General features: G+C 39.8%; 1 protein-coding gene across 1 annotated transcript in view; it reads right to left on the reverse strand.

The window, feature by feature from the left end:
- Positions 1-5,331: 5,331 nt before the first annotated feature.
- Positions 5,332-12,792, reverse strand: part of LOC130705885 (platelet-activating factor acetylhydrolase IB subunit beta) — a 45,495-nt gene continuing 38,034 nt past the window's right edge. The window contains exons 8-10 of the mRNA XM_057535823.1: positions 12,291-12,392; positions 10,194-10,350; positions 5,332-9,274 (exon numbers count right to left, since the gene is read on the reverse strand). Coding sequence (XP_057391806.1) covers positions 9,201-9,274; positions 10,194-10,350; positions 12,291-12,392 — 333 coding nt within the window. The 3' untranslated portion in view covers positions 5,332-9,200. The remainder of the gene's footprint in view (positions 9,275-10,193; positions 10,351-12,290; positions 12,393-12,792) is intronic.

Raw genomic sequence — 12,792 nt, forward strand, 5'->3', positions numbered from 1 at the left:
TGTAAAATCAGGTCACACTCAAAGTTATCCTTATAATGTCATTTAAGTGGGAGGAAAGGGGGTAGAGCCGCAGGCACCCACCTAGGGTTTACCAGTCTGCCCGTCAGTAGACCCATGGAAGTGGCATATAGATGAACGTCACCTGTTGTTGGCCACAGAGGAAAAGGCTGAGAATTGCTCCTATACAGGGCCCTGTGGTTCCGGCTGGGGTGAGGGGTGCTGCAAGGTGAGGGCCCAGGCCTGGGCGTGCTGGCCCTGGTAGGCTGTTGAAGACCTAACTGGGCATCCGCCCTTGTCCCTTTGCTTGTCAGGAGGACTGGGCGGTGCCCCCCAGAAAACTAGGAGTGCTAGAGTGGAGGGTGTCTAAAGTTTGCCGTCCTAGGTGGGCCCTCGTGGAGATCTAACCAACGGGGGGAAGTGGAGCCCACCTAGGTGGGCTTGAGGGGCCAGGCCTGTGAGATGGGAGGGTTGTGGGCAGGAGGCCTGTCTCAAGAGGAGAAGTGTCTACAGCAGGCAGGCCCTCAGCCTCATTCGTACTTAAATGCCTTTTTGAATACTTGGAGAGTCCTTTGTGTCTGACATTGTGGAAAAAAAAAAAATTCCAACCCTGATGTCTGTTAGTTTTCTTGAGCCAACTGAAAAAAAGATGTCCCTGACATCATCGAGGTTTTCTTCTAAGTGATGCCCAAGGATGCTCCCTCCCACCCCGCTTTACAGTCTCCTGGTTGTGTTCTGAACGTGCATGCCTTCCTAGAGCATTTATCCTGTGAACGCCAGTCACGTGTTTCTCAGCACTTCTAGAATTGTGGGCATGATCTTGTAAAGCTGAGAAGGGATCAAGCGTAATTACCATTGTACCTACTAGTCACCTGAGAGGCCCAGTTTTCATGGTTGATCCCTTAAGCGTATTGGTGCTGTCAGGTACCTTTTGACAACCGAAATGACAAGGGACTGTTGTTTTATAAAGGACACAGAGGTGTGAAATCCACCGTTTCTCCTCTTCTCTTAGTTGACAGATTGCAAATTTTTGAAAAGGGTGAACAGTGGTATCCAGGAAGGGTTAGTGTGAGAACTGACATGCAGGTCGTGGGGCAGCTGCGCGAGATGGAATTCAGGTCTAACTTGTGTGAGCCTCTTTGTGTCCCCCCACTCTGGTCTTTCACTTTCTGCTCTACTTTTCTTCCCTGTTTGCATTTCTCTTAACATGCATATTACTTTTTTTTTTTTTTTTTTTTTTTAAAGTTTTACTTGATTTTATTTATTTATTTATTTATTTTTGGCTGTGTTGGGTCTTCGGTTCGTGCGAGGGCTTTCTCCAGTTGCGGCAAGCGGGGGCCACTCTTCATCGCGGTGCGGGGACCGCTCTTCATCGCGGTGCGCGGGCCTTTCTCTATCGCGGCCCCTCCCGTCGCGGGGCACAGGCTCCAGACGCGCAGGCTCAGCAATTGTGGCTCACGGGCCCAGCTGCTCCGTGGCATGTGGGATCTTCCCAGACCAGGGCTCGAACCCGTGTCCCCTGCATTAGCAGGCAGATTCTCAACCACTGCGCCACCAGGGAAGCCCAACATGCATATTACTTTTACAACTTAAAAAATATTTTAAAAAACTGTTATTACTTTTAAGTTGTATCATCTGTCTCCACTTGCTCCTGCCCTCCAAACTGTCATTGTTTTTTTGTTTTTTATTTTAATTGAAGTATAGTTGATTTACAATGTTGTGTTTCTGGTGTACAGCAAAGTGATTCAGTTGTACATTATCTATACCTATGTATGTGTATGTATGTATTCTTTTTCATATTCTTTTCCATTATGGTTCAGTACAGGATATTGAATATAGTTCCCCGTGCTACACAGTAGGACCTTGTTGTTTATTTTATATATAGTAGTTTGTATCTGCTAATCCCAAACTCCTAATTTATCCCTGCCCCACCCCCTTCCCCTTTGGTAACCATAAGTTTGTTTTCTATGTCTGTGAGTCTGTTTCTGTTTGGTAAATAAATTCATTTCTGTCATATTTTACATTCCACATATAAGCAGTATCATATGGTATTTGTCTTTGACTTCACTTAGCATGGTAATCTCTAGGTCCATCTGTGTTACTGCAAATGGCATTATTTCATTGTTTTTATGGCTGAGTAGTATTCCATTTTATATATGTACCACATCTTTATCCATTCATCTCTTGATGGACATTTAGATTGCTTCCATGTCTTGGCTACTGTATTGTGCTGCTGTGAACACTGGGCTGTGCATGTGCCTTTCTGGATTAGAGTTTTCTCCGGATATATGCCCGGGAGTGGGATTGCTGGATCACTATTTTTAGTTTTTTAAGGAACCTCCATACTGTTTTCCATAGTGGCTGTATCAATTTACATTCCCACCAACAGTGTAGGAGGGTTCTCTTTTCTCCACACCCTCTCCAGCATTTATTATTTGTAGTCTTTTTAATGATGGCCATTCTGACCAGTGTGAGGTGATACTGCATTGTAGTTTTGATTCACATTTCTCTAATAATTAGCAATGTTGAGCATCTTATCATGTGCCTATTGGCCATCTGCATGTGAAGAAATGTCTATTTAGGTCTTCTGCCCATTCTTTGATTGGGTTGGTTTTTTTTTTTGTAATTGAGTTGAATGAGCTGTTTGTATATTTTGGAAATTAAGCCCTTGTCGGCATCATTTGCATTGTTAAATATGAATATTGAGAGAACTGTTAGACTTAGTTGAGGAATTCCTACATATCCTAAAGGTGAGAATAAGGTATCCTGATGTGGCCCGAGTATTTCCTCCCCCCGACTCCCAGTATCTACATTAGCAATCAAACAAGGTATGCATGATCAGGACACCTTACAGAGGACAGGAGGGCCTCCTCAAATGGAAAGAAATACCCCCATTAAACAGGGAAATCCACTGATTAAAAAAAAGAACTCAGACACTGAGATGCAAGCCATTCAGGACACAGTTGCCCTGAGGATAGTCATTTCATATAGAATGAGTGAGGAGCCTTCCTATGTTGCAAGTGTGGGCAACGTTAATTCTTATCCATTCCCAGCCTCTACCCCATTCCTCATGGTCACCCCACAGTGGAGTTGGCAGTGTGGTGACAGAGAGGGGCTTGGGGATGGGATGAGGGTCTTTCCTGTATGACTAAAAGTAGGTTAGAAGATTGTTTCAGAGATGTCAGAAGGCCCTCATTATACTTAAATAGCTAATTAGATGCTTAATACAGGCAGAACCAGATAAGGGAAAGAGCTGTGCATTTGGGTTCAAGTCCCAGCTCACTCTTTAATTAGCTTAATACCCTTGGCATACGACCTCACCTTAAGTGAGCCTATTTTCTTGTCTGTAAAAATGTGCTAATATCCGCCAGCAGGGGATGTACGTGAGGAAGAAGGTATGTTGAGAATAAGGGTGTTGGCCTGACAGGCATTCAAATGTTGGGTATTTTCCTTCCTTTAGTCCCTGCACCAGCCACTTTTATTTAAGAGGGCTGGTGACCAAGTGGGAACAATGAAAAAATGGTGTTTTGTGAAAGTGATGGTTGTTATTTATTATTTATTCTTGTTCAGAAGCAAACAGTGATCTCAAAACACTCCTAGGAGAGTGTTTGCATGATGTGTCTAAACAATTGCAGGAAAATGAAATCTTTTTTTAAATGCAGGTATGGCAAAGTGCTGAATTTATTCATTTATAACATTCACTTTTAGTTGTTAGTGTTTCTGATATGGGGGAAAAAATGCAGTGTTTCGGTTCAGCCTTTTCATTTACTGGATTTATGTATAAAAGATCTTGGAAAGGCAGTTACTTTGGTGTAAGAGAAAGATCCTTGCCCTTCTTCCCTGGATGTAACTATCCTGTATGTTTACATAAGAAATAATAAACTGGATATGTGAGTGGAAGAAAAATATTCACAAAGGAACAAACTCCATGTATCAAACTGTCGGCGAAAGAGAGAGGTTTGAGTTCAAACCCCAGCTGGAGGGCCCAGGGACCAGTGACTTGTCTAAATTTTTTTCTTCGATGAAGTTAGTTCATTTAGATCAGTGGTTCTCAAACTTGAGCCTGAATCAGAATCATCTGGATGGTTTGTTAAAATGGATTTGCTGGGTCCCACCCTGTGACAGATACAGTAGGTCTGAGCTAGAGCCCAAGGACTTGCATTTCTAATGAGCTCCCAGGTGATGCCGATGCTGGCACGGGGAGCGCACCGAGAATCACTTTCCTAGAGGGTTCTGGTACGTCAGCAGTGGAGAATCGTCAGTCTACAGGCAAGACAAGTTCCACCAAAGACTAACAGGGACAGAGCTGCCTCACCCAGGATGCGGCGCCATTTCTCCAAGTCTTCCACGTCCCAGTCCTTGTCCTACACCAGGGACAGATGCAACCATGAGTCTTAGAAGGAAGCTTGATGTGTGCGACAAACCAACAGGTTTTGAACAGCTAAGTGCACTTCCGGATAGTGATACTAAAGCTGGAACTCCACCCTTAGGGAAAGTGGTCAGGCTCATCATCTGGATCTCAGCCTAGGGGAAAAGAGGAGCCCTGCAAAGAAATGGAAAAGCTGCAAAACGTGGGAAACTAACTTCAAGCAAATTACTTTGGTGCTCTTGGCCCAGCTTCCCATTTGGAGAGGGGGGTGGGTAGAGGAGCTACCTTCTACATGGCAGGATGGCAGTTGGGCTGTAAGAAAAGAGCCACCACATCATTCAACTTGTCCTTTGCGGGACACTTACGCATGCTAGCTGGGCAGTAGTCCAGGGATGAAAAGCAGGACATGGCCGACATATGTAAAGCACATAGAAAGCCGTGGGGCTTCTGGGAAAAGGGTGAAGATTCTTGGTACATTTCAACCAAAATTTAAAACAGTATTAATAATCTCCAAGAATCCAAGACCACTGGGCAGAATTAAAAGGCTCATTCATTAACAGAACAAAGGCAGTAGGGTCACTTCTCCCCAGGGCCCTGAGGCTGTAACAGGTCCTTCCAGGCCTCAGCTGTAGTCACTGTCAGGAAAGAGCTGCTGGAGGGCAGGGTGGAGCCTTGGAAAACAGTCTGGAGCTGCCTGACCCAGTGGGCTGTGCAAGCTCCTCAGGCAAGAACCCCTGCAGCTGTGCTCCTAGTTCCCTCCTGCAAATTGGGTGAAGGAAGCAAGACAGCAAAGGCAGTGCTGGCACTGCCCTGAAGAAAGGCCTTCCATCCAGGCCCTGCTAGCAACTTGCATCTTATTCTCCATATGTCTGGTGCTGAACACAACCCTGCTTCCTATTAGGACTCGATTTAAAAGGTTTTAAATCTGTGCACAAAAAGACTAAAAAAAAAAAAAAAATCACATCTAGTTTTATAGGCATTTAATAGTTTACCAATTGGTACAATAAGATTTTTTTAATATGCAGAAAACATGAATAAATCTTGTTTTACACAGTCTGAGAGCAACAAATCTTACTGTAAAACACAAGAGCAATATTATATACATTCCTTTACTGATTTTTTAAAATTGTGTCAATATCTTCAGTTAACTCTTACAATCTGGGGAACTGTTTTCTCCAATCACCACCTCTGTAACTGTTCGTTCATGTGAAATCAACGTTCGCCTTCATGTCAGTGTCAGGATCAACTTCTAACTCGAAGATTGTGTGTTTTGTTTCTACCATCTTCAGAGTGAGCTTTAGGGATGCTTGAAGGATAGGCAGGACAAGGAAGCAGCCACTTACATGATATAGTGGAAAGATTAAAAGGCCAGTTCGGTCCAGTCGTGACTTGTAAATCCAGCTTGCCCTCCCCTTACCCCACTGAAAAAAAACAAAACCTCTTTCACCGATTTCGTACATGTTGCTTCTCTACCAGGAGATTCTTCTTTGCATCATCTAGATTAGTTAACACATTGGACTTATATACAGCTGGACAGAGAGGAACCATTTTAAGTGCCTTTTCCTTCAACAATTTTATCTTCAGTTGCTTAAGGATTATCAAGCCACCACTGTCAACAAAACAAAATATCCTTTACTTCTAAATAGTTTTTCTTTAAATAAATTTTAAAAAAAACTATTTAATGAGTGATATTATCTGGAAGTTCACATAGAAACAAAAAGAGGCAAACAGGAGAGCAGGGCACTGACAGTAAGGAGACTGGGCTTGGTGATCTAGAGCCAAAGCCTCCGAAGGCTACAGCGAGCGCCCACAGCCCGGACGACGTGCTAACACTAGTGAGTTTTAGAGCAGTGCTCTGGGCACACCATTGGTCACACCACAATGGACAAAACAGGACAGTCTCAGTCTCCTAAAGTGCAAGAGGCCATGTCAAAAAGCAACTATTCTCCAAGCCATGTCTAAACCAGTTTCCGTGGCTTGCACTTTCAAGAGTGCAGCTAGGACTTCTTGGGCACGTTATATTAGGGTGGCACTGGAATGTCTGTTTTCACACACACAAAAGGTCAATCATCATCTGAGGATGCAATTCTACCAGCTTTTTATTTCTTAAATAAGTGGCCAATTTGATTGAGACAGTGACAAAGCAGCAGTGAACCTCTAAACCAATCAATAAATTCCTCTACTTACAATCCAAACCAGTAACCTCATCATTGTACTTATCCCAGGCAAGGCACAGGGTTAGACAGCAGACAGAGAAAACGCAGGAAACAGGAAGAAAGGGCATCAACAGGGCAGTGTCAAACAACAGTGCAGGAAACCTCTGCAAATATGCTTCCGGATTGTGGATGGATCACTCTCCCCACCCCCTTCATTATTCAAACAGGGCTCGTTACACTTGGATCCAGTTGAGGACCATCCCTGAGATTCAACGTTCGCTGCTTCATAAATGGAGGATGTCTGGTAACTCAGCTAAGCAGCAGGCTGTGGCAATCTCCCAATAAGGATGACTTTGTTTACAGAGTGATAGTTTCTCCTTGTTTGTCAGTGGAAGTCACTGCAGGCTGCAGGGAAAACCCAGCGACAGCGGCTTTGTTTCCTCCTAAATCGGTACCATTTTTTTTTTCCTTTATTGTTCGTATCTAGGAGTGATTTCTAGATGTTGTGGCTTACCCTTAAACAATTCGTGTTGCTACATGCTAAAAATGAATTAAAATACAAGACATTTATACATGTACAAACAAATGTTAAAGATGCACCATTTCTATGTATTTATATTTCTTAAAATAGGACAGGAAATAGCAGCAAACAAGAACAAAGATATCTTCCATAGCTTCTGTAGAAAAATCCAGTCCGAACAGCTAAGGGGAAACAAAAAAAGACTTCTCCATGTGAGCAGGGTTGTGAGGCAATATTGTCCTGAAAGTTATTCTACTGTATTTAAGAAATTAGCTTAAGTTGTAATTTTTGTCCTCAAAAATAGCCATTAGTTTTCAAAACACTTTTCCTTCCAGAGACATCTCTCAGGAATTATTAAAAACAAACAAGCAAACAAACAAAAAGACAAAAGCTAGACATAAAGCTGCTTCTAGGAAATATACGGCCTATTCTCTGTGTGTGTATCTACAGGACATTAACTCTAACCCTTTGTCTTTTTCAGGAACCAAATTTCCACTTAATACTAAAAGGGATATTTTTTTTAAAAAATCACATATTACACAAATGAATAGATGCAATCCAGGATAAATTTGTTAAACTATCTTTGTTATTTCATTGTTCTGTTAACTTTTCAAATGACCTTCTTTAAAAAAATGTTGGTTAGCTAAGCAGTGGGATTATTTATTAATAATCTGCAATGGAATATTGTTTCCAAAGTCATAGATAAAAATTTTCTTAAACCTACTTGTAGTAACTTTGGATCACAATATACAATATATCAGGGATGTGTAAAATGCTCAACAGCCAAACTGGGGGTGGAGGTGGCGGATAACGGAAGTGATTTTCCTTTAGCTGGGAAAAATTCCCACAGAGTCAGACCTGGTTTTCAGAAGCGTTAGGATCAAAAAGGATTTGTTCTAAAGCATGGTATTCCACAGCAAGATTTATTCTATTTATATGTTTTAGCACTTCTTCAAAAACCCAGGACCCAAGGACATGGAGGTTGTATGTGTGTGATATACATACATATATAGACTTACCCACTTACAGATAGGCCCATATACTCATAAACATTTATACATAAACAAAAGGTGAAAACACAGTACATTTTTATGCACGCTCCATTAAACCCTGTCTTTTTATAAACTTGTAAGTTAAACACAGTTCAAATCGATATCAGATTCATGTTGAACAACAAACTGCTGTATTTCTCCCACTCCCTTAAAATGGGCAAACATAACCTCTTCAATATTTCTTTGTCATTATGTTATGCACATTGCACATCCCTAAAAAACATCAAAAACAAATAGTGATTTGTACCATGACACACTCAATGGGAAGATTAAACTCTACTTGGAAGTCACATCACTATACAGTCTAACAGTATGGAGAATACAACTAGAAGTGTGTCTAGTGTGGAAAATAGAAGCTTAGAGTATTACAGTGTTTTTTAAACCTGTTTACAAAGCATTAAGACCCAAATGAAATAAATGATTTGTTATTAGCTGCTGAGATTTTTCTTATTTCAGATTTACAGTCATTTTCTTACATAAATATACCACTAGCCTTTGCTTGACAGGCTGCCAAAACAAATGTATCCTACTGATTTGGCAAATGTGTCATGACAAAAATTCTAATGTGTAATCCCCATTAATTACATAGATGGTTCAGAAGATTCTGAATTGTAGCCTTATTATCTAACATCCTTAAAGAAGATTTATTAAGCACACTTAAGTGATGTTACATAGATACACATTTCAGAAAAAGCCCTAATAACCACCACTTTCCCCCAAATGAGGCCATCAAGTCAGGCACCAACAGACAGCAGAAAGAAAAACAGGAATTAATAATCCAACATAAAATGACACTGTCAACTATTCAGTTTAGTGCCCTAGTTCAATTTATTCAACTTCTGCCTTCTTAGGCCTGGTGTGACCAATGCCAGCCCAGGTTTTTAAACCCTATGGTACTTCTAGACAACGTATGTAAATTTACAGTATACAATTTGGATTCACCATGCATGAATACTTTGTGTGTAACATTTAATAAGCTCAATCTACATCCAGAATAATTTACATGAAAGGACAATATTTATTTAAACAGAGCTCAATGGGGTAACCATGGTATCATCAGAGTGCATCCAGAGGAAACAAGGGAGGAGGGGCCAAATGAAACTCAATCAACGGCACTCCCACACCTTTACTGTTTGATCTACACTGCCAGTAACCACATATGGTGCCGTCTTATGGAAATCTGAAAGAAAAAGAGAAGGCTTATTTTAAAATCAGACTGAGCCAGATACAATTTTTAATAAGCCATAAAATAAGCACATCCAAGTGCCAGGAATACCCATTCTTTTTCTCTATACAGCCACACATCTACCCCTAGCAGGTATATCAAACTTATCAACTAGGTAAGGGAAGCTGAGACTTAATGATTAAATCCTATACTACTAACAAACACCCTAAAAAAAATACTTCCCCCACTATCCTCATCCCAACTGAGGCTGAATAAACACTGAATTCTAACAACAAGGACAGCCTCAATGTATCCATTTATTGAACACTTACTATGTTCTAGGCTTAGTATTAATGCTTTATATTCACATTTGATCCTTGTAATGACCCTGTAAGGTTAAGCATTAGCCCTATTCTACTGAGGCTTTACCTTCATTATTAGATCCATCATACCCTAGTGTATTATATTTTACTTTATTCACTATCTTAAATTCTAGATTCAGGTCCAGATGATACTGAGGATGTTTATTAAGTGTAAATACAGTTCCCTGAGTTTACAATAGTATATATCTGCCAGAGTAAAAAGGTTGAGTAAGAGTTCCTTTGAGAAACTTACAAACTAGTAGGGAAGAAAAATTACCCATCATAGTGCTCAGTAAGCATCCTCTTCATAATTCTAGTTTCCAAACCAATGTTGTGCAATGGAGAAAATAGTTTTTTTTTTATTATAAGGCTGATGATGGAAAGAGAGAGTTAAGGAAAGGAGAATTTAAAACAAATGGCAGGAATCCATAAAGTTTTTAACCTGTCTTCTCTATTCTGCCCTGAAAGCACATGTTCATTTCTTACCTGGAAACATCCACATGGTTTCATAAAACTGTTAGGTCTGGCACCCCGAAACCTAACTGCTCAGAAACCTCGTAACTTGTACATACCCAAGGAGGTAACAAAGTGTTCATGCGCATTGAGGGTCTTCATGCATCGCTTGTTCTTGTAATCCCACACACGCAGGGTCTTGTCATCAGCGCAACTCAAGATAAACTTCCCCCCAGAATGGAACAGAACTCCACGTACCCAGTTATCATGACCCACCTTAAAAACAAAAAGGTATTTGACTTATTTAAATACATAGTGTATTAATGTTAAATTTCTTCAGTGTGATAATTTTATTATGGTTATACAGAATACCCCTTGTTTTTAGGAGATACATGTTAAAATATTTGGGGTCAAGTGTCATGATGTCTACAAGTAAATTTCAAACTGTTCAGCAAAATCTACATATACACACATAGAGAAAAGAAAATGTTGACAACTGGCGACTCTAGGTGAAGGATATATAGGTATTTACTGCATATCTTTATTCATCCATTCATCTATCTATATCCCCTGTCCAGCAGTTTCATTTCTTGCAATCTATCCTAAGAAATAATTAAGAATGTGTCTAGATGACTTGGTTAACAAGACGTTCAGCAAAGCACTGTATGTAATAAGTGTATCTAATGACATGAGCAAGTGCCACATACCTTCTGAACTAAAAGTCTGCTGCAAAGCAGTACGTACGGTATACCATTTTTACATAGAAAACCCCCCACCATGTTCATCTACATAGAAATTGAAGAAAAAGGTTTAGAACTGCACAGTCCAACAGGATAGCCATTAGTCATGTGTGGCTATTTAAATATAGACTAAAATTAAATACAATCAACAATTCAGTTCTTCAGTCTCACTAGCCACATTTCAAGAGCTCAACAGCTGCCCGTGGCTAGTCGCTACCATGCTGGATAGTGCAGACACAGAATATCATCACAGAAAGCTCTACTGGACAGCTCTAGTCTACGAAAATACACTTGGTAGGTATTATTAGGTATGGTAAAGTGATCTGAGGGTGATTTTTATTTTCTTCTTTTAACTTTTCTGTTTATTTCTCAAATTTTCTAAAATGTAAATAGCTATATTGCTTTTGTAAAAGAACCTCCCTCCCAAAGAGCTAAAAAAGAAAAAGAAAAGAGACAACCAAGGTGACATATCTTTTGCCTTGGTTTACTTTTTTGCCTTTGCCCTTACTTAAAAAAAAAAATACTTTGTTATCTGTAAAAGCCACCAATCACTAGAGTTGTAGAAGCTTCAACAAAAATCAAATCACATTTCTTGTGGCCACACCAAAACAAAGCAGAAAAAAGAATCCTCCTTCAGTTGAAAAACAGGAGCCAGAAACCTCCAGGGAAATTAATGGTGACCTGTGTTGTTACAGAAGAGAGCACGTGCTTTCTGATTTTTAAATGTAGATCATGTTTTCTAACAGCAACATAGTATACCTGAACTCAGCTCAGAATACTAAGAGGAGAGTTTAATTTTCTAATCAATTCTTGATGATACTTCCATATGTGTCTATCATATGCTACAGAGAGACAATCACTTCAAGGTATGATTAGCACTTAAAGAATCTCTAAACCAACATGGATACCAAATTAGAAAAACTGCTACTGGATTAATGTCCACAGATCCCCTACTATCATTTATATATCCTCATATAAAATCTAGATGAAATAGGCTCCTAAATGAAATAAGCATTTCCAAGTCATAAAGATAACACCATTAATTTCAGAATGATAAAATAAACCAAATGAACCCCAACATGCAAATATATAGGTAATAGTTAAAAGGATTCATATTAAAATTAAATATAATGCAATCGAAAAGCAAACAGCTTCAAAAAAATGAATGAGTCTGTAATATTACTGTTTCCCCTCCGCAGGAGATGTCATATAATTTTTAGAGGTACAGTGGCTAGACTCTCCCTCCTAGCACTGACTGGCTTTGCAGACCCTTTGTATAACATAATATTCTACAGGAATGACCTCCATATCACTGCAACCATGGACTTAACAACAACAAAAAGTCTATTTATAAAGAAGTTATTTTAAAACCTCAAATAATTCAGATTATTTAATAAGATATCACAAGGCATCTGACCCAAAAAGATATGCACACAGTAAAAATGCGAAAGCAGCAGTAAGATTATGCAAACTTACAAGGGTCATAAGGCACATGCCAGTACTGACGTCCCACATCTTGATAGTCTTGTCTCTGGATCCAGACAGTAAGAATGGGCCAGGCTTGCCACTTTTTTTAGTCTATAGAAAACATATAAAAATTAAGTTTCCCAGGCAAGAAGTTAGGTAAGGACTTTAAATGAAAACTACCTAGCAATGATCTATATTTCTAATTTTGTAAAAACGCACTTTCTGACAAATAAAAATTGTATCTATTCAAGGTATACAACTTCATGTTCTGAGACGTGTATACACTGAAGAATGGTTACTACAATCAAGCTAATTAACGTAACCATCACCTCACATAACTACGTTTTTGTGTGTGTGATGAGAACACTAAAGATCTACCCTCTTAGCAAGTTCCAAGTATACAATACGGTACTGTTAACTACAGTCACCATGCTGTACATCAGATATCCAGGACTTATTCATCTTGTTTTTCTCTACTGAAATACAGAAGTCTTTTGACATACCTAGGTTA

The sequence above is a fragment of the Balaenoptera acutorostrata genome, chromosome 20 (genome assembly GCF_949987535.1).
Source record: "Balaenoptera acutorostrata chromosome 20, mBalAcu1.1, whole genome shotgun sequence".
Lineage (NCBI taxonomy): Eukaryota > Metazoa > Chordata > Mammalia > Artiodactyla > Balaenopteridae > Balaenoptera > Balaenoptera acutorostrata.